The sequence below is a fragment of the Asterias amurensis genome, chromosome 17 (assembly GCF_032118995.1).
Source record: "Asterias amurensis chromosome 17, ASM3211899v1".
Classification (NCBI taxonomy): domain Eukaryota; kingdom Metazoa; phylum Echinodermata; class Asteroidea; order Forcipulatida; family Asteriidae; genus Asterias; species Asterias amurensis.
In genome coordinates, this window is record NC_092664.1 from 6450064 (window position 1) to 6475711 (window position 25648).

Sequence of the window (25648 nt, forward strand, 5' to 3'; positions counted from 1 at the left end):
CAATGAGCAATTAAAACACAGAGGAATAAGGAAAAGGAAACATCGGAAGGATTGCCTTAAAGTAAACAATTAGTTCCCTGGTCTTGACCCTAACATTCAAAAAATTTGGGGAAAAAATATTTCCATCCCATTATTATTACTCTTTCGTTTATTTAATTTGAAAAAGACACAGAAAAGTTCGAATAGTGATGAGAGGCCATATAGTCTTGTACATCTCGTCGCCCCGCGTTTGGTGCCAATTTTCTCGAATGAAATAGCGCGCAGGTCAAACTGAACTCTAGAGGGCGCTGGTAGAAGTTAACGGTGCAATATTTCTTGAAATTCGCGCAAGCCGATCCAAAAGTTTGCCCGCGCGCAGTTTTTAAATGTAGTTTGTCGATACAAACTTAAGAATTGCGCGGTTTGGATACACAGTTGGCAGGAACTTCACGGTTTCCGTTTAAAGAAGTTACTTGGGTGTGAGTGTATTATATATTGGCGGGTTCAGAATTTAGGAAGGATCAAGGTGAATACCGATTTTGCACCGAGGCCCCCCAATCCACGACCGAATTGAGAGTCCAATTAATTTTAAATGCCTACAAATAAAAAATTGCCAAACTGTGACACGGCTTCATTGACAGTGAATTCCAACTTGACTATGTTTTAGATAATGCAAATAAGTAGAAAATTAATTTGCTGAGAGATTAAAAGGCCTCCTAAATCCTAATCCTAGACTATAGAAATATTTTTCTTTCAAGAAACTTTTGGAATTATTAAACCAGGGTTTGTGAATGTATACCTTGTGAAATTATATAAATCGATGGCCCAGTGACTGTGACTCGAATAATCACCTCAGCAGAGAACATAAGTTCAAGCGGAAACAAATTTTCCATTCACAATAAAAATCTGTGAGACCTCTGAAGTATTTTTTCTGTGTTACAAATGATTTTGTGTCTAGGGTGGGACTCATTTAGTGGGATAGGGGCGGTACAAACCATACAGCGCGTACAAACCAGCCGCTCCCTTACAGTTCATGAGAAACCCTGTTTTTACAACATTCATTGTAACAAAAGCAACTAAAACAAAAGTTAAAAACCAGCAGTTTAATACAACAGAATGAACTTACCTTTTAAAACTGTTCTGGTAATTGTTCTTCATAAAGCTCTCAATTCACTTCACACAAAGTGGTGAAGTTTTCAGCTCCATTTTAAACGGCAAGAATTGCGTGGTCTACAAAGTTTGCGCCAAGGGTACCTCCTGCGCAAATCACGTAAGGAAACTATACTAAATTTGCGCAGTTAAAATATGGCAGCTTGCGCGAATTAATTTTAGAAATTAATAACGCCCTCAAGAGTTCAGTTTGACCATCTTTGGCGTTTGTTGCACGTTTGAGAAAAAAAGGTTGCAATTTTGTGATTGTTTTTCTTCCGATTTTACACACATAAATAAATGCCGATGTTGGAAGGAAAGCGGAAAGCTGAGGAGGGGGCATTGGTCCACCTAAAGAGACCCAGGAATGAGTTGGTCTCATCGGCCGTAGGAGGTGGAACGATGGTCCAAGCGGTAAGTTTTTTTGGAACGATAGTGTATTATTACTTTTGCCCAGTATCCGGACAATAGAAAGAGTTTTCTTCAACACAAAAAAAAAACATAAACTTAAGTAGTTATTTTCATCATTAACAAACCAACTTGTAGGTATTGCGATTGTCTTTATATGCGCACGTTTAACGTATTTAACGGACTTGCACAATCTCAATCTGCAGGTTTCACCACTTGATCATGATGATTCATGTTGATTGTTATTTTAATAACAATATAATTATTAAATTAATAATAAAATATGGGAGAAACAATCCATCCTACTTAATTTACTCTTTGTTTAAAATTAACTAATACATTTTTGTTAAAGCTAAAGCCACTTCGTGCGCGCCCTAGGCCGGCTATAAATTATTTAACTAGATTCAAATCATAAAAACAACAAGGAGTGACAATTAGCTCACCTGATCGACTTGACTGACTGCTGGGCTGAGAGCGAGAGGTTGAAGATATTGCTGAGTTTTAGATATCTTTTAGAGTGGTAGGATTGTGTTAATAAATTTCTTTAAAACAAGAACAAACAGGTTAAAAAACCTAAATTCTGAAATATGATTGATTGTTTTTTTTTTTTTGTATTTGTAAACAGGGACCACCGCGAACATCGAGCCTTCTTGCTCCGATCATGCTGCTGTCTGGTCATGGAGCAGAAATCTTCTCCGCTAAATTCCATCCCGATGGAAATACTCTAGCATCAGGATCATTTGACAGGAATATCTGTAAGTATAATTAGGGAATAATAGTTTGGGGGCTAGTCTTCACTCCGCATATGGATGCGTTCGATTAGCTTCCCTGGGTCGACCCCCGGTACTCATTCGAGTGAGCCCCTGACAAGGTCTAATCGAAAGATCACTCGCCCTCTAGCGGTGACGTCATGCACCTGGGGCTGACCCAGGTGAGACCCTGGAATGACGTCAATGAATCAAACAAAGCTATTCAAAAATACTGAGGGCAGACCTGGGTCGACCCGGGGAAGCTAATCGAACACACCCTATACTCACCACTCTAATTAGAGCCAAACGAGAAGAAAGACAATGAAGACATTTTAGTTTTAAATGTGTGAAAACAACCCTAGAAAGCAAACCCATCAGTCAAGTACGCACTTATTAAAACCCAATCTACATTAGGTGCCCCGGTGGGATTCGAACCTAGTCCCATAGGTGGAAGGCGTGGCAAGACACCACTGACTGCTGATTGCTTATCACAAATACTTGATACGTGCACGTTAGGCAGGGGAATGAGGTGCATGCTGGTCAAGCTACAGGTATCAAGTGCCTTTATTTATCACAATTATAACACTGTTTTTATTATTTAAAGCGCTCGATCCTAATTAGTAACCTTTTCTTTCTTTGTGATTTTGTTGGTTAGTTTTATGGAGTGTGTACGGTGAGTGCGCCAACTATGCAGTGCTTTCTGGGCATCAAGGAGCAATTATGGAACTACAGTATACCACTGACGGGTAAATTCTACAATCTGTTTTTTTTCGTAAACAGCGCTCTCCCTTAGCCGAAGTCATCTGGCCAAATGCCAACTAAAACACAAGTTAAAATATACTCCAAGTGGTCCGGCATGCTGGTTCAATGTGGAAAAGTATTATATTTTAGATGAACTTTGGGCTAGTTAAAAAGCTGACGAACTTGTGAAATAACGAGCTGGTCCTGCTGGCCAGTCACTAAACTAGTACTTTTTTCTAACACAATGTTCACAGATTTACATTAAACTTACACAGTTTGAAGTAAAGATAATGATAGTAGAAAGCTTCCCTTAAAATGTTACTTTACTGAGGTGCTGTAGTTTTTGAAAAAACAATAAGATGGTGTGTTGTTTCTATTAGGATGCTTTGCCGACAATTTAATTCAGATTCAGCAAAATATTTTTATTTAATAGATGTTAAATTTGCATCGGGGTAAAGAACATTCATTTTGTTTTTTTACCCAATATACATTGATGTCTCTAGGCACTGTTTTCTCAGTACTTACCTGAGTTCTGTGAAAAGAAAAGAACTCGGGTAAGTACTGAGTTAGGGTGCTAACACACATAAATGTATGAGTGAAAGTTTATTTTGACTTGATGTATTTTTCTCCACAGTCAGCTTGTGTCATGCAGCACAGATAAACTGCTATGTCTCTGGGACACTGAGACAGGGACTAGAATCAAGAAGATGAGAGGTCACACAGCGTTTGTTAATTCAGTTTATCCAGCAAGACGAGGACCTTCATTGATAGTCAGTGGTGGGGATGATGGAACTATAAAGGTATTAGAAGGAAATATGTGATGCTAGAAGCTTTGTTAAAAAACACAGTGCACTTATCGTAAAGAGAAGGGGTTCGCCCTGGTGTCCCTTGCATTGGTCGCTGAATGCACCATAGCACCCTCCATAGCCTATCTTTCCCGGAAGTTTGTATATACTAAGCGCCTTGAGTACCTTGTTTGGAAGATATGTGCGCTAAACAAGACTTTGATATTGCTATTATTATTATTAGTATTATTTGCATGCACTAAATGGTATTATAAAATGAGGAAACAAATCTTATATTATAAAGACACAACTCTACCCCGCCGACGGAAATTACAGATTAAGGCTGCTTGTATTGTGTTCATGAAGCGTCAAAGTGATAGTGTTAGCCCTCTCTTGAAGAAACACCACTGGTTACCTGTCACTAAGCGAGTTCACCTAAAAATATTTCTACATATCTTCAGGGCACTCGTGCTGAATTATCCAGTTCGCAACGAAGTTGCAACCTACATACGCTCATATTTTAATTATTATTTAATATGTGCGTTATTCTCAAAAAATTTGCGTTTTAGGGATACTTTAACTGACTTTGTTATTTCTTGAACCAGTGCGGCATTTTACAGCCATTTTGGGTGCTCCAATACAGGAGGGTTACCTCCTCTGGTTGCTACCCCCATTTGTACTTACTTAGTGTTTATAACTTCATTTATTTACTTGTAACCACTAATATTCGTGTAATTTTGTTGTTGTACAAATGTAAATAAAACCAACAAACAAACGCTCTTCCTCACGCAACCTTCTCTTCTAGCATCGAACAAATACTAAAGCAGGAGACCGAGCCTTCTCCAATGCAGTTCCCTAGGAATAGAGTAGTAGTATGAAAAGGGCTGGAAAGATTCCGGTGATGTTAACAATTCACTTATTATTTTCTGTTTTCCTTGACAGCTTTGGGACAGTAGAAAGAGAGGAGTGGTGCAAACTTTCCAGAATACTTACCAAGTTCTCTCTGTTACCTTCAATGATACCAGCGATCAAATTGTCTCAGCAGGAATCGATAACGATATCAAGGTAAGTAGAGCCATGAATTTGGTCCAAGCTTGTCAGGACTAGTCTGTCTTTCCCCCACTTATCACGGCTTTTGAAAACATTAATTGCACAAGCTTTAATCGCTGAGATGTTAGACTAAATCTGGCGTGCCGTGGCCAAGCGGTTCAGTGCACTTGACTCAAGCTCTGGTGTTTCTGATGAGCAGAGTGTAAGTCTGAATCCAAGTCATGACACTTGTGTCCTTAAGCAAGACTCTTAACCATTATGCTTCATAATTTGGATGGGACTTAAAACCGTTGGTCCTGTGTGTTGTGTAATGAACATAAAAGAACCCAGTGCACTTATCAAACAGAAATGGGGTTCATCCCGGTGTTCCTGGTTTGATTGGCAGCGTATTGCATCATTACATGGTGCTATGTCTCATACATGTACTTCAGGCTCCAAAATACCTTGTACGAAAAAATTGAATATTGAAGCGCCTTGAGCGTCACTGAGAGACAGATAAGAGCCCTATATAAAAAGCCACTTTTTATCTTATAACATCATGCCTTGAATTAACCCACGGTACCCACGGCAATTGTTGTGGTTAGTCCTAGTTGTGGTGCCCTGTGCTTTTGCTGCGGTGCCCTTTGCAAAGTCCCATGACAAGCTTACAAGTGCCCCTTACCAGAGGAAAAATTGCTGTGCCCCTTCAAGAGCGACGTTCAAGATCAGTAACCAGTGACACTGTAGAGTGTCATGGCCGAGTGGTTAAGAGCATCGAATTCAAGTTCTGGTGCGTTTTCACCGGAGTGTGGGTTCGAATCCCGGTCGTGACACTTGTGTTCTTGAGCAAGATGCTTTAATACTATAATTGCTTCTCTTCACCCAGGGGAATAAATGGGTACCTGCGAGGGTAGAGGTTGATATTGTGAATAAAAAAAGCCTTTGGAGCGATATAAACTGTTGCCCAGGTTGTATACTCACAAGGGAGCTGAGAAACATTTTAAAAAAGGGATGTTATTGGCCCTATGACCAGGGCACTAATGTAAAGCGCTTAGAGAATTAAGTGTTAGTTATTAGGCGCTATATAAATCGAAAGTTATTATTATTATAACATGAGGAGTGTTCAAGTGTTGATATTGATTTCTTGTTCTCTTTAAGGTTTGGGACTTGAGGAAGAATGGGATGTTATATAAGATGCCTGGACACACAGACTCAGTGACTGGTTTATCGTTGAGTGGTGATGGGTCGTATCTACTCTCCAACTCTATGGACAATACATGTAAGTCATCCAACAGCTTTTTGAATTAAGCTACAGGCAAATTTGACGCTCAGCTTTAGAAAAAAGTGTTTCAATCAGTATGTGGGAGAGGTTTGCGATGATAACACCTTGTGAGAATCTCTTTGGGTAGTGTTGGTTTTGAAAAGAACTGGAGGTTGACTTAATGTTTCAATCAGTATGTGATGGTTTTTAGGAAAAGTTTTATTATCTCAAGTTTCAACCCTAGCAAAGGCTAAATTACAGCAAATACAGAGAGGTACGCGTGAAAATCTCTTTTCAGTGGTGTTAGTTCTGAAAGAATCGGTACTTGACAACTCAACGTTTCGATCAGCATGCTCTGATCATCCCTAGTTGATAACCACCGGTTCTTTTTAGAACCAATACTACTCAAAGAGATTTTCACAAGGTGTTACCACAAACCTAGACGAAACTTTAGATGATTTGTGCAAGAAACGTTTACTAAATGTACCTAACGACTATTGGTTATAATACGACTCAAAGTTTTGATCAGTAAGCTATGATGATCTTCACATGGTGTTACCCCAAACCTCTCTAAGTTATTCTTCCACCATGCAAAGTTTCAAATCCTACCTAATTATTTATGTTGTGTTTTTGCTTTACAGTACGAATCTGGGACATTCGACCTTTTGCACCTCAAGAAAGATGTGTAAAGCTCTTCCAAGGCGCACAACATAATTTTGAACAGGTAACATTTACTTTTCATAAATGTTTATTCACTGTACATTTATATTTTACATGTGACAATAAAACATGATTCGTTAACAAGGATTGGATTAATGACTATAGACAAGAATTCATAAATACCCTGAAAATGAATGTACATTTCCCATGTGTTTATCATTCCAAATCTACATTGATAAGTGACATTTCTTATTTCTAGAACCTGTTAAGATGTGCTTGGTCACCCGATGGTAGTAAGATAGCAGCTGGTTCTGCTGATAGATTCGTCTACGTATGGGACACAACATCAAGACGTATTCTCTATAAACTACCAGGACATTCTGGATCTGTTAATGACATTGCATTCCATCCAAATGAACCAATAAGTAAGTACCTCATTTAATATTTATTTGGTTTGCGGTAACACCAAGTGTGTATCTACGTGCCAGGCAGATTTTGTTCTTAAGAGAACTGTCTTGCTATATATTCTACTACCGCGGAAGTGGTCTAGGTCACCATCCCAAGCTCAGGGCCCAATTTCATGGCTCTGATTACCGTAAGCACAGAATCGGCGCTTACGGAAGCAGGGAATTTTGTGCTTACGGCAAGCGTATTTCACGGGTTAGCGGCGAATTTTGGCTTCTGCGCATGCGTACTCCACGTTACTAGGCATTCTACGCTTACAAGGCTAGCGCAGAAATTCGTCGCTTGCAAGTAAGCGGAGAATCGTGATCGTAAGCGCAAAATTCGGAGGTAAGCAGAGCCATGAAATTGGGCCCAGGTGTTGTCAGCAGCAGAGTGTGGGTTTGCCTTCCGGCCTTGACACTTGTGCCCTTGAAGCACTTAATCATAATTGATTCTTCAAAAGGTAGTGCAATCTGCTCGACCAGCCAGGCTCCTATCGTGGATGATACCCAAGCCTACATCCTTACGGACTGTGAAGGGGGTAACCCTGTTTCAGCCCCATGAGTAGGTAGCTCCTAGTGGATGATACCCAAGCCTACATCCTTAGGGACTGTGAAGGGGGTAACCCTGTTTCAACCCCGGGACTAGGTGGCAATGTGCTCCTGGTGGCAGTAGATTTCAGTCCAAATTACATTAATACCTTGAGGTGGCCATCTGGCATTGTGATGTTAAACAAAAAAAGTAACTATGAAACAAATGAATGTGTTTTCCGTTATTGGCAAATCTTGTACTTGTCTGAAAAGATAAACGTTGGAGCTAGGAAAAACAGTTGTTTTTAACGATTTACCTGAGATTAAAATCACTCCATCACCTTTATAAGTGGTGTTTGAAGAACGAGCATATCTCATACATAGACCCATCCAAGTCACTGTCAATTGGGTTTTATTATGATGTAGATGGAATTCCCTTGCATGACTGGATACATTTCGTTTGTTTCTAATCCACTCCGCTAAGCAAAACTCCGTTCGGAAATGGTTGGCTCGTCCTTAGACATTGAGAGCCTGCTTTAGGCCAAATCCGAATTGCCGGCTACGGCTATGACTGTTGCTAAGGTTGTTGCTAAGGAAGTCCTATACCTCAACGCATAGTGACGCGGAAATCTAGCCATAGCCGTAGCTGTAGCCGCTAATTCTGACATGGCCTTACTCATCTATGATCAGCCAGTTTCTGTTGGCAATACATTTTTAAGTTTCCTTGTTCTGATAAAATGGGTTTTTCTTTTCTTTTTTTTTCAGTTCTCTCATGCTCAAGTGATAAACAGATGTACCTTGGAGAAATCATGTGATTTGCCATTCCGACCAATCGCAGAGAAGGATGTTTATCATGTGATGTATATTAACCAATGAAAGACTTTTTGTATAACATGGAAAGTGCCTGAGAGTGTTACTTTCTAAGACTTTCAATCCTTGGTCTTTGGGAAAAATGAAAAGCTGAACAAAACTTGTTTTTCAGTGGATGGTCAGCAGGACCAGTTAGCTTGTCCGTCAGCCTTTTTATCAGTGCATAATTCATATTAAATAAGGATGCTTTTAAACACTGACCTAGCCAGCCAGACTACTTGGATAGAACATTTGGCCAGCGGACCACTGTTAAGGAGAACGCAGCTGAAACATTTCAGAAATCCTCAGTTCAATGTCATATTGGCATATGAAAGCTGTCGGCTTTTATGCTGCAGTGAATGTACATAACATGTATGTGCCTAAAACGGGGTACAATGTGGACCATATATAAGGCATGCCAGAGACATTTTAGACAACGCATTTAGAACTAAATATGAAAGCTGTCGGATTTATGCTGCATTGAATGATACATGTATGTGTTTATAAAGGCAAACCTTAAACTTCACTTTTGAAGGGGCACAGAAATTTTCTTCTGGTTAGGGGCACTTTATTGGGAAAATGTAAGTTTGTATTTTAGCCTTGCAAAGGGCACCGCAGCAAAAAGCAAAAGCACAGGGCACCACTGCAATTGTTGTGGGTGCCATGGGTCATTTTAAACCTATAAAGGGGTTATACTTTTGGCCACAATAAGCCATGCCATGAAGTCACAGAGGCATTTCGGACACCCCCTTCAAAAAAAATGAATCCCCTTCTTTTTTGCAAGGCATATAGACGAAGTGACTTGTGACGTCACTCGAAAACCATAACATGATTTGCGCGCATACCACCGGGCAAAACCTTTGTGTTTTGGCAGCCAGCTAGAAAGTGCACTCAATCTTACCGTGACTGTGTGTCTTTTTGCCCGGCGTGTGAACAGTGTTTTGTCCACAGAGGATGGTTTGAATGTAGACATATGTAGGTCACAACGTCTATAAAGTGACATGCCTGCAAATAAACATTTTTGGGCCAGAAGCAGGGTTGCATACATGATGGCTGAAATGTTAGCCATGTAAGAGTGCTCGGCCAAAATGTTTTAAATGACATTGTGTTGTTATTTTTTTTCTTTGATTTCTTTTATTCTGATGATAGAATGCGCAAACGGTATGTTCAAGAAGTAATTACTTCCAATTGTTTTGATGGACCTTGGCGGGCTAACAGAGCATCATGATCTTTGTTAAAATCCACACTTTTTGTCAAGTATTATTTTGTCTTTGTTACTGACTGCTCTTTGATGGCTGCTTTATGTTCCGACAGCCCCTTATGATCTATATGCAAGGGCAAGTGTCAAGCTCTGTTAGTACTTCCTATGAATGCGGAGCGAATTTTGACCTCGAAGCTCCATTTTTAGCTGTGACCATTTCGCAAAAAGTTGAGCACATTGACTGACGTAAATCATTCCAGCGAATTTATGACTTTGGCAGGATTTTATGACTTTCACATTTGCAGGATGTATGAACCAGGGTTTTACATTTCAGAAAATAAATGTGTTTCATATTTTTATACTTGACTGAAAGTAAAGGGATGATTTGCCAAAACATACAGTTAGTTTAAGTGTCGGGTACATTGTCAACATATTTTAAATACGTTTGAATTCTTGGATTTCAGGTTAAGACTTCACTGTACTTCATATTCATTTTTTTTTTGTCTTTGTCTCAAATTTGATCCAACCTTTTATGATGTACTTTTGTTAATACTTTGTGTAGTTTTACTTTCAATAAAACATTTTGTACAGAATATTTATTTCATCTCTGATAATCTTTTGAAATTGCAGTGAACTAGTCAAGGAAACTGTACAGGTTTATGAGGGTGTGCGTGTATGTGGAATCATAATGGAGAAAGATTTAGTTGTTGGCAACAAATGAAGGATCTAGAGGAGAGAAACCAGGGTGTGGCCTTGAGCAGGACCCCTCCCTTCAGTTCCACCCAAGGCTTACGAAAATATATCCTTGGTTCAAGGCTGTTGGCGTAGTGTGCCCCGGCCCGGTGCGCGGCACGATTAAGAAATTACTCATGTACCGTACGTGTACCGTGTGCTATTCTAACATGTGTTAAGCGCAGAGGGGAACCAGTGACACTTTAGCAAAAAGGTGGAAGGTTGACTAGACTACCAAACGAGTTATTCGGGTGAGTACGTCACTGCGCATGTGCGTTGCTAGTCTGTGGTCGACCACTGGTGGACTAAATGTGCGCACTCGAACTTGCTCCTAGTCGTCCATGCTATGTGTTTGTGGTTCTTAAATGTGCACTACCAATCTTGTACATGACTGGGACTCGAACCCACACTCTGCTGATCAGAAACACCAGAGCTCGAGTCTGGTGTGCTTGACCAATTGCTGCAACATGTCCTATCAAATGTCAGTATAAAAATGTCCAAATATACCACAGTGTTATATTTATGCCTTTTATTCATTGGAAATCAACCAGAGAATGTCGGAAGCTAACAATAATTAATTGCTGGCATACTCTTTCACTACTTCCATATTATGGTTATTGCTGTGTCAAGAAGTACAAAAGATTGCTATTTCATTTTCTCACATTACATACATACATATACAGATAGTTTTAATTATGTGTTTTTTAAAAAACAGCACTTGAAATTTGCGTCTATCGTTGTTGAGTATCCTGTTTATAAGTGTGACCTAATTCCAGTGTAAGCCACCCCAACTTCATACAAATTGGCTCCACTGATTACAAAGGCCCAATTTCATAAATCCTGTCAGCATAAAAACTTGCTAAGCACAGGAAAACCTTGCTAAACAGAAACTTGTAAGCAGCCAAAACTCCATAAAGTTTACATTGCCATGCTAATGTTTTGCTTAGCAAAGAGATTTGCTAAGCAGTATTCAGCTTTGGAGCGGGAAGTATAAACAAACTTTGGACATGCAGCAGATGCACTCGTGTGGCTCAGTGTTTTAGCAAAGTGATACTCTTGCAGTCAACTTAATATGTACAGATAGTAAACTAGCTGATTATATAGTTTCAAGTTATTTATTTTGTGTTTCATTTACAGGAAGTTATTTTGTCACAGTTGAACTTTCTTTCACAGGAAAAGCATGTTAAAGGCACTGAACACGTTTTGTTTTTACTCACAATATTAGCTAAAAACTTACTTGGTAACGAGCAATAGAGAGCTGTTGAAAGTATACAACATCGGCTGCAGGCCTGAAGTCTTTCTCAGACACAAACATTTTAGTGAGAAATTACCTCCTTCTAAAGACTACATTACTTCAGAGAGAGTCATTTCTCACGATGTTGTATACTTCCAACGGCTCTCCATTGCTTGTTACCAAGTAAATTTTATGGGGTGGATTTCACAAAGAGTTAAGACTAGTCTCGAGTTAGGACAAGTTACTCTTTCTAACTTTGTATGTATTCCTTCCTCCTTGGTACTAGCCATATGTTTTTAGTATCTCCAAGGACTAGTCCTAACTCTTTGTGAAATTGACCCCAGTACCTTTAAAGACACTCGACACAATTGATAATTGTCAAAGACCAGTCTTCTCACTTGGTGTGTATCTCAACATATGCATAAAATAACAAACCTGTGAAAATTTGAGCTTGATTGGTCGTCGGAGTTGCGAGATAACTATGAAAGAGAAAAACACCCTGGTCACACGAAGTTGTGTGCTTTCAGATGCTTAATTTCGTGACCTCAAATTCTAAACTTGAGGTCTCCAAATCAAATTCGTGGAAAATTACTTTTTTCTCAAAAACTACATCACCTCAGAGGGAGCCGTTTCTCATAGTGTTTTATACTATCAACAGCTCCTCATTACTCATTACCAAGTGAGGTTTTATGATAATAATGATTTTGAGTAATTACCAATAGTGTCCACTGCCTTTAAGTATGGGAGCTTTTTTGGGGAGGTTGACACCCTCTTCTACATGTTCAGCATGGTATAGACTAACGTCTGAATAAATTTGTTTGCTTAACAGAACGCCTGTACACAAGTTGCTCATTGCATAATGCCAATACATCTTACTCATTATATTCTCCCATCGTAACCTAGAATCAATATTTACACATAGACATTAAAGGTATTACACATGATTGGTAGAGCTGCACAGCAAGGAAGGTAGGGGTAGCACTTAAAGACTAAATAACTATACATGTATACAAAACTGCATGAGTTTTTGTAGTAACAAATACTTCATCGTGGGATGCAAGGATGTAGTTGTTGCTACAAAAGCTCTTGAAGGTTTTTATATAATTAGTTTAACTGCAAGTGCTACCACTACCCTTTCTTGTTTTATCTACTAAATTAAAAAAGTTTTTTTTTTTTTAATAGTCACAGACTATGTATGTTCTGTGATCAACCATATACATTAAGTAACAAACAAGTGAAAATTTGGGCTTGATCCTTTGTGCGAGTCAAGAGAAAACAGTGACAAGCATGCACAATGTTACAGCATGTACACATTGTTCTTAATTTTGGTTGTAACAACCAAAATCAGCTATTGTATTTTTGTAAGGGTTTCAATGAGCCAGAAACAGTTTTCTTGATCAAATCATTTCAGTGGGAAAAATTTCCAAACAAAAATGGTTCTAGTCTGAACTTCATAATCAGTAAACTTTGAAACTAAATATTAGACAATGTTTTCTATCCGTATCAATCCTGTATTATACCTTTATAAAGAAACCTATAGACCCTTCCTATTTGCATTCTACATAATTATTTGCGTAATATATGTCTTTAGAAAATATTCACTATAAAATATGTAAGTCTACTGATGGGGCTAATGATTTGCTTGCGACAGTCGTCAAAGCTTTTATCTTTCAATTTACACATCTTGATTTTGATATAACTAAGAGAGGTTTCCAGTGTGAATATCTCGTGAGTAACGTTGGTTCGGAAAAGAACCGGCGGTTAACAACTAAATGTTGCAAACAGTTTGCTCTGATCGTCTTCAGGAGTCAAAGGAGATATTCACATGGTGTTAACTCAAACCTCTTTTAGACATCATGATATTGATTTGATCAAGAAGCATCACATGATAAAATCAAAATCATGGCCTTATCAATAAGAAACTTTTTTTTTGTGCCCTTAATTTCTGCCCTTAATTTCTGACTCGGAAATCATTTTTACAAATCTGCCTACATTTACTGAAAATGAACTTGTACAATCTAGTTCAATTTAAATATACCTTTATAACAGTACTTTACAGTAAAGATGATGTGATCGTACGTTAATGTTTGAGCAGCCATTTTGTATTTTCGTTCATTGTAAACCACTCGAGTCAAGGTGAGGCTGTAATGAAATAGTCTGACAGTACTTGGAGGAATGTCAGTCAACCATTTGGTAATTTCATGTTGATGGTAAAAATATCACTATCATTATAGTTTTCCAAATGTTTGACCGATTAGAAAGATCTATAAGGCACTAAAAGGTTTTAAATGACGAATGAAATTTACAGCTTATAATATAGAAGCTTAACTAGTCTTTATCTTAGAAATATACATAAGTTTTAAGTTTATTATAAAAAAATTTAAATCATAAACTCCACGGTCTAATTTAGCAATTGTATTTTGTAAAATAGGTTTTCCTCTTGTATTTATAAGCAAGTATGAGCTGCATCATAAATTTACATTGCGTTTAACAGCCAAAAGGAAGTGTTATTTAGGTCGCCACCCTCCAAGGAATTTCATGATTTTTTGGCTGTCAAACTCGGAGACTTTAAACTCAGTGCGAAGAATGTCCTTGCTTAATGTTATCATCATTTCACCATCAACCTGGTTATTCTTGAAGACCTCGGCGTACTTATCCAGATTAAGAAGACGCAAACACTGCGTGACTTGAGCCACTGTTAGTCCCTTCAGATTAGTTGGGATATCCTCGACTTTGCTGAAAGTATCGCTGCTTGAAGAAGCTTTGTTGCCAACTTTGAAGCGACCTGGAGTCGGCCTTGGAGCTACAGGAGGAACGTTACCAGGATCAAGAATTCCGTCGTTCGAAGTCTTCCTTAGTCTTGAACTCAGGATAGATTGCAGCTCATTAGTGCCAGATGGAGCTTGCGTCTTAAGAGCACCTGCGGATCTTGGGCTTTGTTTTGAGGGACCAAATGTCACTTTGCCGCTATCCACGGCATCTTCTAGAATGATCCCAGTAGACATCCTGCGTTGCTGTGCCTTTTTTAACTCCATCATCATTGTGTTCATAGATGGTTCATTGTTCCTAACTGGTTTGGGTTGCGGTTTAGCAATGGGTGTGTGAGATACTTGTTGTGATGGAGCCTTCCAATCTAATCCAGGAGGAGGGGGTGGTGGTGGAGGGGCTGGTAAACCTGGGGCTGGGGCTGGGGCTGGGGGAGGTGGAGGAGGGGGGCCTGGAGGGGGAGGAGGAGCGAGTGCTAATGCTCCAGGAATAGACGACAAAGAGGAGGCAGGGGAAGACAGTGTTGAAGATGACCCGGCTTGACCCTCTTGGGATATTTGAGGTGAGAAAGTCGGCGCTGGGGCTTTTGGCTTGACAGGTATTGAGGAGATGGGTGGAGGCGTGGGAGGAGGGCCTTGCTTAGCCTCCACAGCTCCTGGGTATTGGAATACAGTTTCATTTGGGTCATAATCTGGAGCTGGTATGTCGACAGGTAATGTTTTAAGATGCGTGTAATCATTGGAGTCAGTTGAGCTGGTTGAACTGACGCTTCTTGCACCGAACGTCTCGGTGATTGTTGGTGAATTACTTGAGATGGGACTTTTTCGGACTCGTCCGGCCGATGAGACAAGAATTTGATCTGGTCTTGCTCCTACTGATAGTGATGTATTCTTTTGGTAGCTCGGTACATTTGATGGTGTGGAGTCAACAGACGGGGATCTTTTACGGGAATAATGTGCAGGAGTTGTCGTTATGGGCGGGGGCTTTTGGACACGCCCTCTAGTCGCTGTTCCATCTTGACGTGAGTTGGTTGCTGATGTGTGATTGTGAGTTACTACAGGTCTTTGATCCTGTGTAGGGCTTCCTTTTGTTGGTCTTGCTGATGTCGGCAAAGGAGGAGGTTGTACATTGTTCTTTAAAGCTTCCTGGCTTGGACCTCTCTGTAGGATGGATCTTGGCATGGTTGCACTGGATACAGGTAAAGGTCTGGTAACCGGAGGCGACCCTTTGCTTACCACTTTAGCAACAGGCCGAGAATTCCTGGGTACTGTGTCTGTCGACATCATAATGGAAGCTGAAGCAGATTTAGTCATTTGTCGTCCCCGTCCAGCATCTCCGTTCTTGGTGACCTGTGGGCTCGGAGAGGCTACTCTTCGGACAGCTGTGGCCGAAGCAGCGGTGTGGCCCACTGTCCGAGAGACGCCTGCACCAGTTGTTGTCTTACTGCGTAACCTCTCGTTAGCTGAGGTGACGTAGAGGGTTCCGATTGGCCAGATCTTCTCGTAGTCTTCTTGACTCTCGGCTTTTTCAAGACGTTTGTCGGAGAAGAAGGTGATTTCTAGAAAAGAGAAAAATCAAACATAAAATTATTTAGTAGAAGCAATTAGCAATGTTTATATCCAGCCAAAGTCTTTATTGGTTTAGCGATTTGTATTAGCTTTTGCATTGAAAAATGAGATGGAAAATGCACTTATAACTGAAAATGAAATAATAAGTGTTTTCAAGTACATGTGCACTGCATAAGGCGTAGTTCAGTCTTTATGCATTATCATTTTAGTATTTGCTTATTTCTTTATTTTATTTAATCACATATTTATTAATTTATAAATAATTGTTGGGGTGTTCATTAATGCCCTCTTATAATTGGTAAAAAAACAATCTCTTTCAAAATATGCCAGCAATTTTAATTGCGAAGATACAGCTCAAGTTTTTGCCAACCGATGTTGGAAATCTATGGAAATATATAAATGCAAAACGAAAACAGATGGCTACTATTTGTAACAATGTCAATCAGATAATTTAAAAAACAGTGTTGAGTTTATTGGAAGGTGTCAACCAATTGGAGGTAATTCAGTTTGCAGAGACTGTTGCATTCGGTAAATTACTCCAAATAATTGTTATTGTGTGTTAGCATAAAAACAGTGTGAGAAACAGCCCCCCTCAGTCAGTAGTTTTACAGGAAGAGGTAAAGCTTTTTATTTTACATCTGAAGAAAGCACACAAAACGTTGCTCACAACTGATGCAACAAGGGTCAGTTTTCTTTCGTTCTCGTACAATCGATGGGCCCATTTCAAGCTTTTGTTTTTTTTCCCCTGAATAATATTGGGATACACCAAGTGAGAATACTGGTTTCTGACAATTACCAAAATGTCCAGTCCCTTCAGTTTGTTTATCATCAATTTAAAGACCAATTACTTACTCTGGTTGCCAGGGAAGAGCTCAAAGGTCACGTGTTTGGAGACTAGCTTCTCAAGAAGTGATTGATAGCGCCCCCATTGTTCAACCGAGTGCTTCGTGAAACCTTCGGCTAGATTGACTTCAATTGGAAGATGTAGTGGAATATTTATCACTTGAGTATCAAGATGATCTGGAAGAAAGAAGAAAAAACAATTGAAAATTATTAATAATACACCGAATATAATTTCAGATTTGTGTTTTGTTTACGTTTTTCTTAACCAAGAATCATTTTAGAAATCTGTTAAGCAGAAATACTGGCTTAGCAAATTTCTTTGAGTGTAGCACCAGTTGCAACAATGCAAAACTTAATTTAATTTTAACTGGTTAAACCTGTTTCTCTGTACATCAGCAACACTTGTCTCATTATGTGTTTAGCAAGTTTGATTGTGCTAACAGGATTTATAAAATTTGTCACAATTTGTATCAGTGATAATTTGTTGTTTTGTTTGATAATTATTTTCTTTGCAATGAAGGCAGCTCGTACTTTTTTGACCCGTAGCTTGTATAGAATTTATCAATAACTATTAACTTTACAGACTTGAGAAAGCTGTTATATTTAATTTAAGGTATTTTTGCGCTATATAACAAAAATCGTAATTTAGTTAATTTAAAACTAAAAATCTAAATTTAAAATTTCGGCATTAGCTCGCGTCAATCACCAAAGAATAAACATTTAACATGTTACAAGCAAAGTTTAAATAGTATAATCTTTCAAAATAAGAAATATAAAATAAACAAACAATATTAGTTTTCTATATCCCCGAAGCAAATTTACCAATAAATTTCTGTTGTTATGCTGTCACAGTTTTATTTCACAGAGCAAGGTTTAATTCAAGTATACCGCGTGATAGCTTTTTCGAAACCAGGCTAAATCATCTATTTCAATGCTTTATGAGTGCATTGACTCTTTGGCATTTAAGCTCAAAGCCTGAAGAAGTCAGACGGTTCGCGAAAACACCTGGTGACGTCACGTTCCAGATTTGGGGGCGGCAGCCATATAGGAACTCGTTTTGTGTGGCGTACACGTGTGTTTGTTTCAACAACAAAAACTGACGGTTTTTATCATTTTGGAGTCGTAAAACGACACTTGTGCGCCCAAAACAGCCCTAATGGATAGAGTGCAAGGTACTGACTTCTTACAAAGGTAAGCTCTTGAATGAAATGTTTTATTTGACCTCATAAACATTGGTTTGTGATTTGAATTTTGGCGGCAAGAAGTCGTGTTGCATCTATTTCGTGAAAAAAATAAGTCCGATAATTATTTTGGTTGTTGATAACTTCTATTGAATTTGAGAAAGATGTGTAGATAATTCCTGCTTGTGCATCACCTTTACGGTATTTTGGAAAGGTTTTGGGGATGTAAAGAGCTTGAAAATTTTTATAATTGCGCTTACACGTTTTACTTTGTGCCCGTTCCTTTTTTTAGTATGAAACGAAATAAGTGCCGAACTGTGAATTACTAAAAAATAAAAACAAAGCATTTCCCAAGCATTGTCTTTGTACAACAACAAATATATTTGCCTCCATACCTCACCCAAATGCACAACCAATAAAAATGGCCGCTTGTGCCATTGCCTACCCCCCCCCCACCCAATATTAAAGGTCACTCTGGATCGAAATAATGTAAGCAGACAATATTGCATAACTACTTTGTTAAGCAGACTAAATAACATTGAATCGAGCTGCTTTATATAATGTACATACATTTGCAGAAACCTGTCAGCTAAAATTGTGTTTTGTTTTGCTCCACACAAATATAAATATCTTTTATTGGGATGTATATTTGACAGGTAAGCAGTCAGTGTTGCATAACAACTTTGTTAAGCAGATTGATTAAAATTGTGAGCTCATTGAATACGGGTACCGGTACATAAGTTTGTAGACACTTGTTTGTGCTAAGCAAAACGTTTTTGTGCTCAATTTTTGTTGTTGTAATGCTTCACACAAAATATAATATAAACTGACTATAACATCGGGTGTAATGGTAGGATAGGTGACTTACTGTGGTAGATAGCGTTTCCTTGTAGGTAGCTTACTTCATACATATTCCTCAATGAAAGAGGACTCAACTTCTCAGAAACACTCCCCTTAGCAGTTTGAAGGTCAAAGGTTAAATCGTCTCCGAAATGGAAAGTGACTTCTTGCGGCAGGAGGGATCTGTCGATGACGTCACGCATGTACATTGGCTTAGAACCTTAAGTACAAAAATAAATATTGATTCAATGATACAATTTCCATAAGTTGCAAGTGTGTGATGTTGGACATTTATCGGTGGAATGATATAATACAATTATAAAAACTTTTAGCAATCCAGGGCTACTTTGTTTCCTGCAGGATAAGTTATTTTATTTTTTTGAATTTTCTTCTCCGTCGTTTTAAAATTCAAATAAAGGGGAAATTATTGAGTAGAAACACAAAAATAACTCACGTTTTTTGCTGGTCACGACCTCAAATCGTGCGTCTGCATATCGAAGAGGGATACTAAGGAATTTGTTTTTCTTTGTACCGGCCAGGACACGGGTCTGTGTGTGGTTTTGATGAATTCGAAGAATCTGTAATAAAATTAATTATGGTAACATAATCTCAAAGTTTATATTAAGAAATGTGGCACATTTTATACCATTTTGGCGATAGTTTCAGACACTGTTTTTTTTTCTTTGGTAAAAACTGCTTAAGCACAAAAAGTAGCTAAGCACAACATCATTACGATTACATGTTTTGTGATGAATTATTTCATTATTATGGAAGTTTGTTTCTAATGTGGGATTTCTGTACATAGAATAATTGCTCTTTGCATAATTACTTAGTTAGTAGCTTACATTGTAATCAATAATACACAAAATTTGACATCTTTGCTCATGATAAAATAGTTAGCCCGTCCATTTTTCATGATGTCATCCATCAGCCCGTCGCTTTTGCCCTTTTGCATTTGTTTTAGAAAGCTTCCAATCCTTACCTGATCTTTACTAAGTGTCTCATTTTCATCCGAAGACACAAAGCCGATTGACACTTTCATAATCTGTGGGAATGTACATCTCTTGAGAGCTTCACGCAGCGTGTAGGAGCGTTTGGACCACCGTATATCTTCCACTTTAGACCCCATGGCTGCAGTGGCGTGCTACGGTCAGTAGGTCTTGCTCAAGCAGCCTCTCATCAAGGGGAAACAGTTCTCGCATATAATTATTTATTCTGGAATGAAAACTTAAAATAGTTATTTTTAGTTTGTTCTAAAACCAGTAAATGATACAACGGTCATCGTGTTTTACCACTATTGGATCTGATATTGGGAACTATACAAGGAAAAATCAAACATCGATTTTATTCCAAAATGAAGTCACATAATCGTTCATTTTAATTTGATTAATACTTCGTTCTAAAATTGAGCCTCAGTAAACTAAACCACAATCACCCTGTGTTATTGTGTCTGGTCTGGTGTTGGATCATCGGAAGCGACTATGCTGTGTAACTCGGATGGGACTCGGGGTGGGGGGGGGACACCGACCAACACAGGGAATTCACTGAAGTAGGGCAGGGTATGTTCACATTATAGTATACTTAAACAAAAATCTTTGATGAAGGTGTGTGTAATAATTTAAGGCTCAATCTTGCACAGGCCTGAAAACAAGGCTCCTTAGATATTGGTTAATTACACAATATAAGCAGCCATGTGTTGAACTGCAACAATAACAACAAAAATGAACAACAGGTTTTTTGAATTTAGTTTTAAAAACTATATTAAATATTGAACTTCAATTTTGAAAAAACCCCAAAACGTCATAACCATTTCACAAAAATATAAAGTATTACTTGATGAGAAATCGAAAAGGTATAGGAACTGCAGTAATGATCGGGTAATACGAAACCATCATGCTTGTGATATCATGCAATGCCATTATTAGCAACCGAAGGTTTTCAACTCTACAGAACGCTTATTGTTTAGTGAACTATTCATATATGACGTCGCTGTAGACGTTTACGGCGAAGTGAAGGCCTAACTAGTCGTTTGATCATTGAATATAGGGAACTGATAATGGTAGGCCGTGTGAATTTGTCCTGTATTATAACAAGCAACAATAAACCAGCCTTGAACTTTTCACTTCATTTAACCTTCCCTTTACCAGAGCTTTGACAAAAATGTGACATCTATTCGAGATCGCGACACAAATCAATATTAATTTACTTCATTGTTTGTTTTAGGTTCAATAAATGCAGATCACTATGAAAACTAGTGCAATGATTAACCACTAAATAATGAAAGAGATATTTAAAAGTTGCCAAAAGTTTGTGTCATGGAAACTGTTCCATTTAATAAAGTCATGAAAGTCTAACGGCGATTCAAAACATTTCTTTTTTATAAAGAAATGCAGACATTAATTAAAATGTTTGTATTTCCTGTTCGCGGTCTATGCATAAATAATTGTTGTATTATGAAAAAGAACAGAATATGACAACCAATGTAAATACCATTAAAAACACAGGGTAAGTTTACTTTGCCACAATATTATGTTTGGAAGAAGAAGTTACATTATCAACTTGTTATTTTGTTGTTCAAAATTATGCCCGAATTTTCTTAACATCATGCTGGAACTTTAAAAACAACGGACCCTATAATGTTAAAATAATAAACTAGGTCAACCATTTCTTCCAAGCAACGTAGATGTTCGTTACATCCCGTTCTTAACGAGAACACAATTGGTTATTAATTGGTTTCAGTTCTGGCTGGAAAGGGTGCAACAACCATACAAACGCATTGTGCTTTATTTTTCTTATTTAAATACATAACTGAAATGTGCGACACAATGTCTGTCGTAGAAATTATCATTCCATTTTTATAGGAGCAGTATACACGCGTAATATTAATAAATGCATTTGGGTCAAGGTTTACTATACTGCATTAAAATATTATTCAGATATGCCATGGGACATCTGCAGAAGATTTCACATTGTTGTGATGGAATATGTGAGCGTTTGAAAAATATATTGAAAATTAATTTAAATGGGTATCTTGTCCGGTCGCAACGCTCTTTCTTTAAAGAAAGTATTAAATTTAACATGTATACCTGTTGCATGACAGGCTATTTTGTACCTTGTGACAAATATTAATAATCAGTTTTAGATTTATTGCCTATAAGCGTTGAACCATGAAATTGCAATAATGTCTTAATTGATATCAACTCAATAATAAAATATCAAAACCCTTTCGTGGAAGGGGACACAGAAGCACTTAATTATTTTGAGTTGTTGATGAGCTGCACGCAAGCTCATCACAACCTGTTATTCTAATGCAATACTTGATATGCAAATGATATGCAAATGAGGGTAGATGTCAGCAGCTGTAATAATTTGAAATCCATCATGATATATTATTAGATAAAAATTATGACTAGACGCTCTTCAACACGCTCATGCATTATTCATGAGAAACACCTGTTTGTATCGAGTATACAAGGTTTATGCACACTTCAGTTTTCCACTGTATATCATACCAGATCAAAATGGCGGTTCTCATATTATAAAATTAAATGGAATTCTTTGGCACTAAGTCATTATCACTGTGTGGGTGGGAAGCAATGCCTGCCTTTCATATTGTGAACGGTGTTGCCAAGTTATTTTACAGCTTAGATTAACAGATGACCTTCATATTAGACGTGTTTTATGTTCACTGAAACAAAATCTCTTTATATCTTATTAATTGCAATGTAAACAAAGCAACATACAGGTTGGCATTGTCGCCTAAGTCCATTACCACGTCATACAATTGTATTGTTTTATGAAGAACTGCAATTACAACTGCCCTGATAATTACTAATGTGGACATTGACTTCCACCGGTATGGTCTTTAGGCCCAGTTATCATTCAAGACAACATGTAAATCATTTAATTGATGTAGATTCAAATAATAATTGTTGCCAATTATTATAATCATCAATGATTGTCATTTTGTATAGCCCAAATAATTGTTAATGATAATCATAAGTTTTAGTGCTAATGAAAACAAGATCATTCTCATTAAAATCATCACCAATCCCATCATTTAATATTTCCAGAATCAAAATCACAGGAAAACACTATAATAATAAAAGCAGCCCTGATACTTCGGCTTTTAAGGGGCACGGCAGTTTTGCCTTGACTTTTTGTAAAAATTTGGGGCACCAAGGCAATTTTCAAAAATTTGGAAGGGCATCACGGCAATCATAAAAAGTTGCGATGGGCACGACGGCAGTTTGAAAAAAAAACTCTGAGTTGCCTGTAAAAAATAGTTCTTCAAATTTTTCCATTTTCTAACTGTTACCCAATGAAAAAAGAAAGCATTCATCTAACTCAACCAAATAAAGAACAACTACTTACAATACACAATAAATAATTTTTGTTCATACGTAATCCTACTACTGGTCATGCACGTTGTGTAGTTTTTCGTAGAGACTCTAAAATTCCCACGTAACTGCTCCATTTTGACACGATGTTGACAGAATAAATGCATGCGGTGCGCTACGACTATGCTATACATGATGGTACATCATATGTACCAAGCATGGGGGAAACCAATATCCCAGCATGCGCAGCACGTCGAGTCTTTGTCTCAAGGCGCTTAGCGTTGGTTTGCGTAATTTTACCACTAGAGGGCGTTTAATCTCACGCTATCTCTTTGTTCGGAAACGCCCTCTAGCGTTCGATGTTGCGAGTATTTTTTTGTCGCACGCAAAGAACAACAACTAACCGGCCTGAAATCTACTGCTGTGCCTTACGTGCGTGAAATTGGGGCCTATTTCGCTGCGTGAAATTTACACAGACATCGGGACTTTTTAGCTTATTTTCGAACTTTGACAACGTTGAATATAATTTGTTTTTGGGACGAAGGGCACGGCGGCAATGATGAGAAAAGGGCACGGCAATCATTGCCGTGAAAAATTGGGTTTTTGAAGGGCATTGCGGCAATCGGTAGGGGCAACGACGGCAATTGCCGTCGTTGCCGTCGTGAAGTATCAGGGCTGTAAAAGAATATAGAAAACATCAAATTGGCAATTGCCAATAAGGGGTATACCCTTAAAATTACCTTTGTGTCAATTTGTTAAATCTAACTAACTAAGTTTCAATATTTAAATCATATTTTTAGTTTTAAAGACTGTTATTAAATCCAGTCATTATTAATTATCAATTTTACTATCATGAACATTTCACAGACAAACCGCATCCAATAAATATCTTAAGGAAGTGGTCTCACTAAAATTAAAGGTTGATACACATCACTTGTTTCAAAAAAATCATGTAATTACCCAAATAACAGTTAAAAACAAAGCCCCTGTAGTTTAACTTAGTATTCTTTGTACAAAATAACTGTTGAATTTAATTGAATTTACTCGGAAATTATAGATTTGTAGGTGGCAATGTGGAGTGAAAAATGACAGTACAGATGGGAATGTATGTGGGCGTTACGCAGATGGGTTAACCATAGAGTAAAAGGGTTCATTACAAGACACGTATTAATAAACTTCAAGTTCGGATTCCAAACTTATCTTGAGTTTATAACACCATTTATGAGTAACTTCATCGCGCTTTGCAATTGAGATTTTGTTTGGCTTTGCAATTTTATCGAGATTAAATATATATCACGTAGTCCCTATGTGGGTTTGGCATTCAGTACATGCAGGAATTGGGAAAAAAAGATCTTGGAACAGGAAACGGGAGACGTTTTTATACCAAAAGTTGGAAATGTCAAAAATTAGGAACTTACCAACTAGTCAAGACGTTACTCCTAAGACATCTCCGCTATATCATCTTACATCTTATCAATCATAACTCCTTAAAAACAGCTGGAAATGTAAGGTAGTTTGAGATCGCCTTGGTTAACATCATTCCATTAGTCGATAGGATCCGATTGGGGCTGGTCCCATACAATATGGCTCCTTCTAAACCTTAAACCCATTCAGATGGTAATAAGGTACCCTCCTGTGGACAATAGAGGTACGGTGTGTACGGGACGTGGGTACAGGGTGAAGGAATGTCAGCTAGGGTGCATTCAACCATGGAGGAAGCCGACCACTTTCACATCAGTTCCCTCACTGGTACCCGTTGTCTACGTACCATTCTATTATGATCCATAACACCCTAAGAATAGAATGCCCATAGCTAACGATGACTGGGTAAATACAAGTTCGTTGATATGGTTCATATGAAAGCAACAACAGATGACTGATGTATAGAGAAAGTTCTTGCTCTATGATATGATATCTACCATTTTGTGCTGTTTGGCAAAGCAGAATTAGTATGGCACAATTGTGTGGATTTTAAGTGTAGTCTATAGGCCCCATTTCACAGAGCTGCCCATTACTAAAGCACACACACATAGATGTGCACAACCAAAGACAAAATACCATTCCATCATCAACCATTAATTGTATGATTGGTATAATCTTTTTGCTTAGCAGAGATTTGTTGTAAAGCACTATTAAAATACCATTCCATCGGTGCACCAATTTTCATTGGTACCCTAATCATTTTGCTTAGCAGACATGTTTTTGTGTTAAGCACTATTAAAGTACCACTCCATCATGCACCAATTGTAACTGGTATAATCTTGTAACTGGTATAATCTTTTTGCTTAACAGAAATTCGTTCAGCAGCTCTGTAATTTGGCCCGGATTTGAGCACGCGATATCCACGGTTTGAACTTGG

The 25648-nt window shown here is 38.1% G+C and overlaps 2 protein-coding genes across 2 annotated transcripts; one reads left to right on the forward strand and one right to left on the reverse strand.

The window, feature by feature from the left end:
- Nucleotides 1-1353: 1353 nt before the first annotated feature.
- LOC139949631 (U5 small nuclear ribonucleoprotein 40 kDa protein-like) lies at nucleotides 1354-10903 on the forward strand. Its single transcript, XM_071948071.1, has 9 exons — nucleotides 1354-1542; nucleotides 2162-2291; nucleotides 2941-3031; nucleotides 3661-3826; nucleotides 4754-4876; nucleotides 5999-6119; nucleotides 6743-6825; nucleotides 7021-7186; nucleotides 8501-10903. The coding sequence occupies exons 1-9, from the start codon at nucleotides 1429-1431 to the stop codon at nucleotides 8548-8550; spliced, it is 1044 nt and encodes a 347-aa protein (XP_071804172.1). The 5' UTR covers nucleotides 1354-1428; the 3' UTR covers nucleotides 8551-10903.
- A 128-nt stretch (nucleotides 10904-11031) lies between these two features.
- LOC139949630 (uncharacterized) lies at nucleotides 11032-24966 on the reverse strand. Its single transcript, XM_071948070.1, has 6 exons — nucleotides 24708-24966; nucleotides 19932-20164; nucleotides 19404-19527; nucleotides 18978-19169; nucleotides 16938-17105; nucleotides 11032-16075 (listed from the first exon to the last, which is right to left on the reverse strand). Exons 2-6 carry the CDS (start codon nucleotides 20076-20078, stop codon nucleotides 14259-14261), a joined length of 2448 nt encoding a protein of 815 aa, XP_071804171.1. The 5' UTR covers nucleotides 20079-20164; nucleotides 24708-24966; the 3' UTR covers nucleotides 11032-14258.
- Between the last annotated feature and the right edge of the window lie 682 nt (nucleotides 24967-25648).

Excerpts from the sequence above, each read along its gene's own strand:
- LOC139949631 (XM_071948071.1), top strand. The coding sequence starts at position 1,429 with ATGCCGATGTTGGAAGGAAAGCGGAAAGCTGAGGAGGGGGCATTGGTC. Across the intron at positions 4,877-5,998 it reads GAATCGATAACGATATCAAG|GTTTGGGACTTGAGGAAGAA; the intron begins GTAAGTAGAGCC and ends GTTCTCTTTAAG. Across the intron at positions 6,120-6,742 it reads CAACTCTATGGACAATACAT|TACGAATCTGGGACATTCGA; the intron begins GTAAGTCATCCA and ends TTTGCTTTACAG.
- LOC139949630 (XM_071948070.1), bottom strand. The coding sequence starts at position 20,078 with ATGGGGTCTAAAGTGGAAGATATACGGTGGTCCAAACGCTCCTACACG. Across the intron at positions 17,106-18,977 it reads AGGAAACGCTATCTACCACA|ATCATCTTGATACTCAAGTG; the intron begins GTAAGTCACCTA and ends TCTTTCTTCCAG. Across the intron at positions 16,076-16,937 it reads GCTCTTCCCTGGCAACCAGA|AAATCACCTTCTTCTCCGAC; the intron begins GTAAGTAATTGG and ends TCTCTTTTCTAG.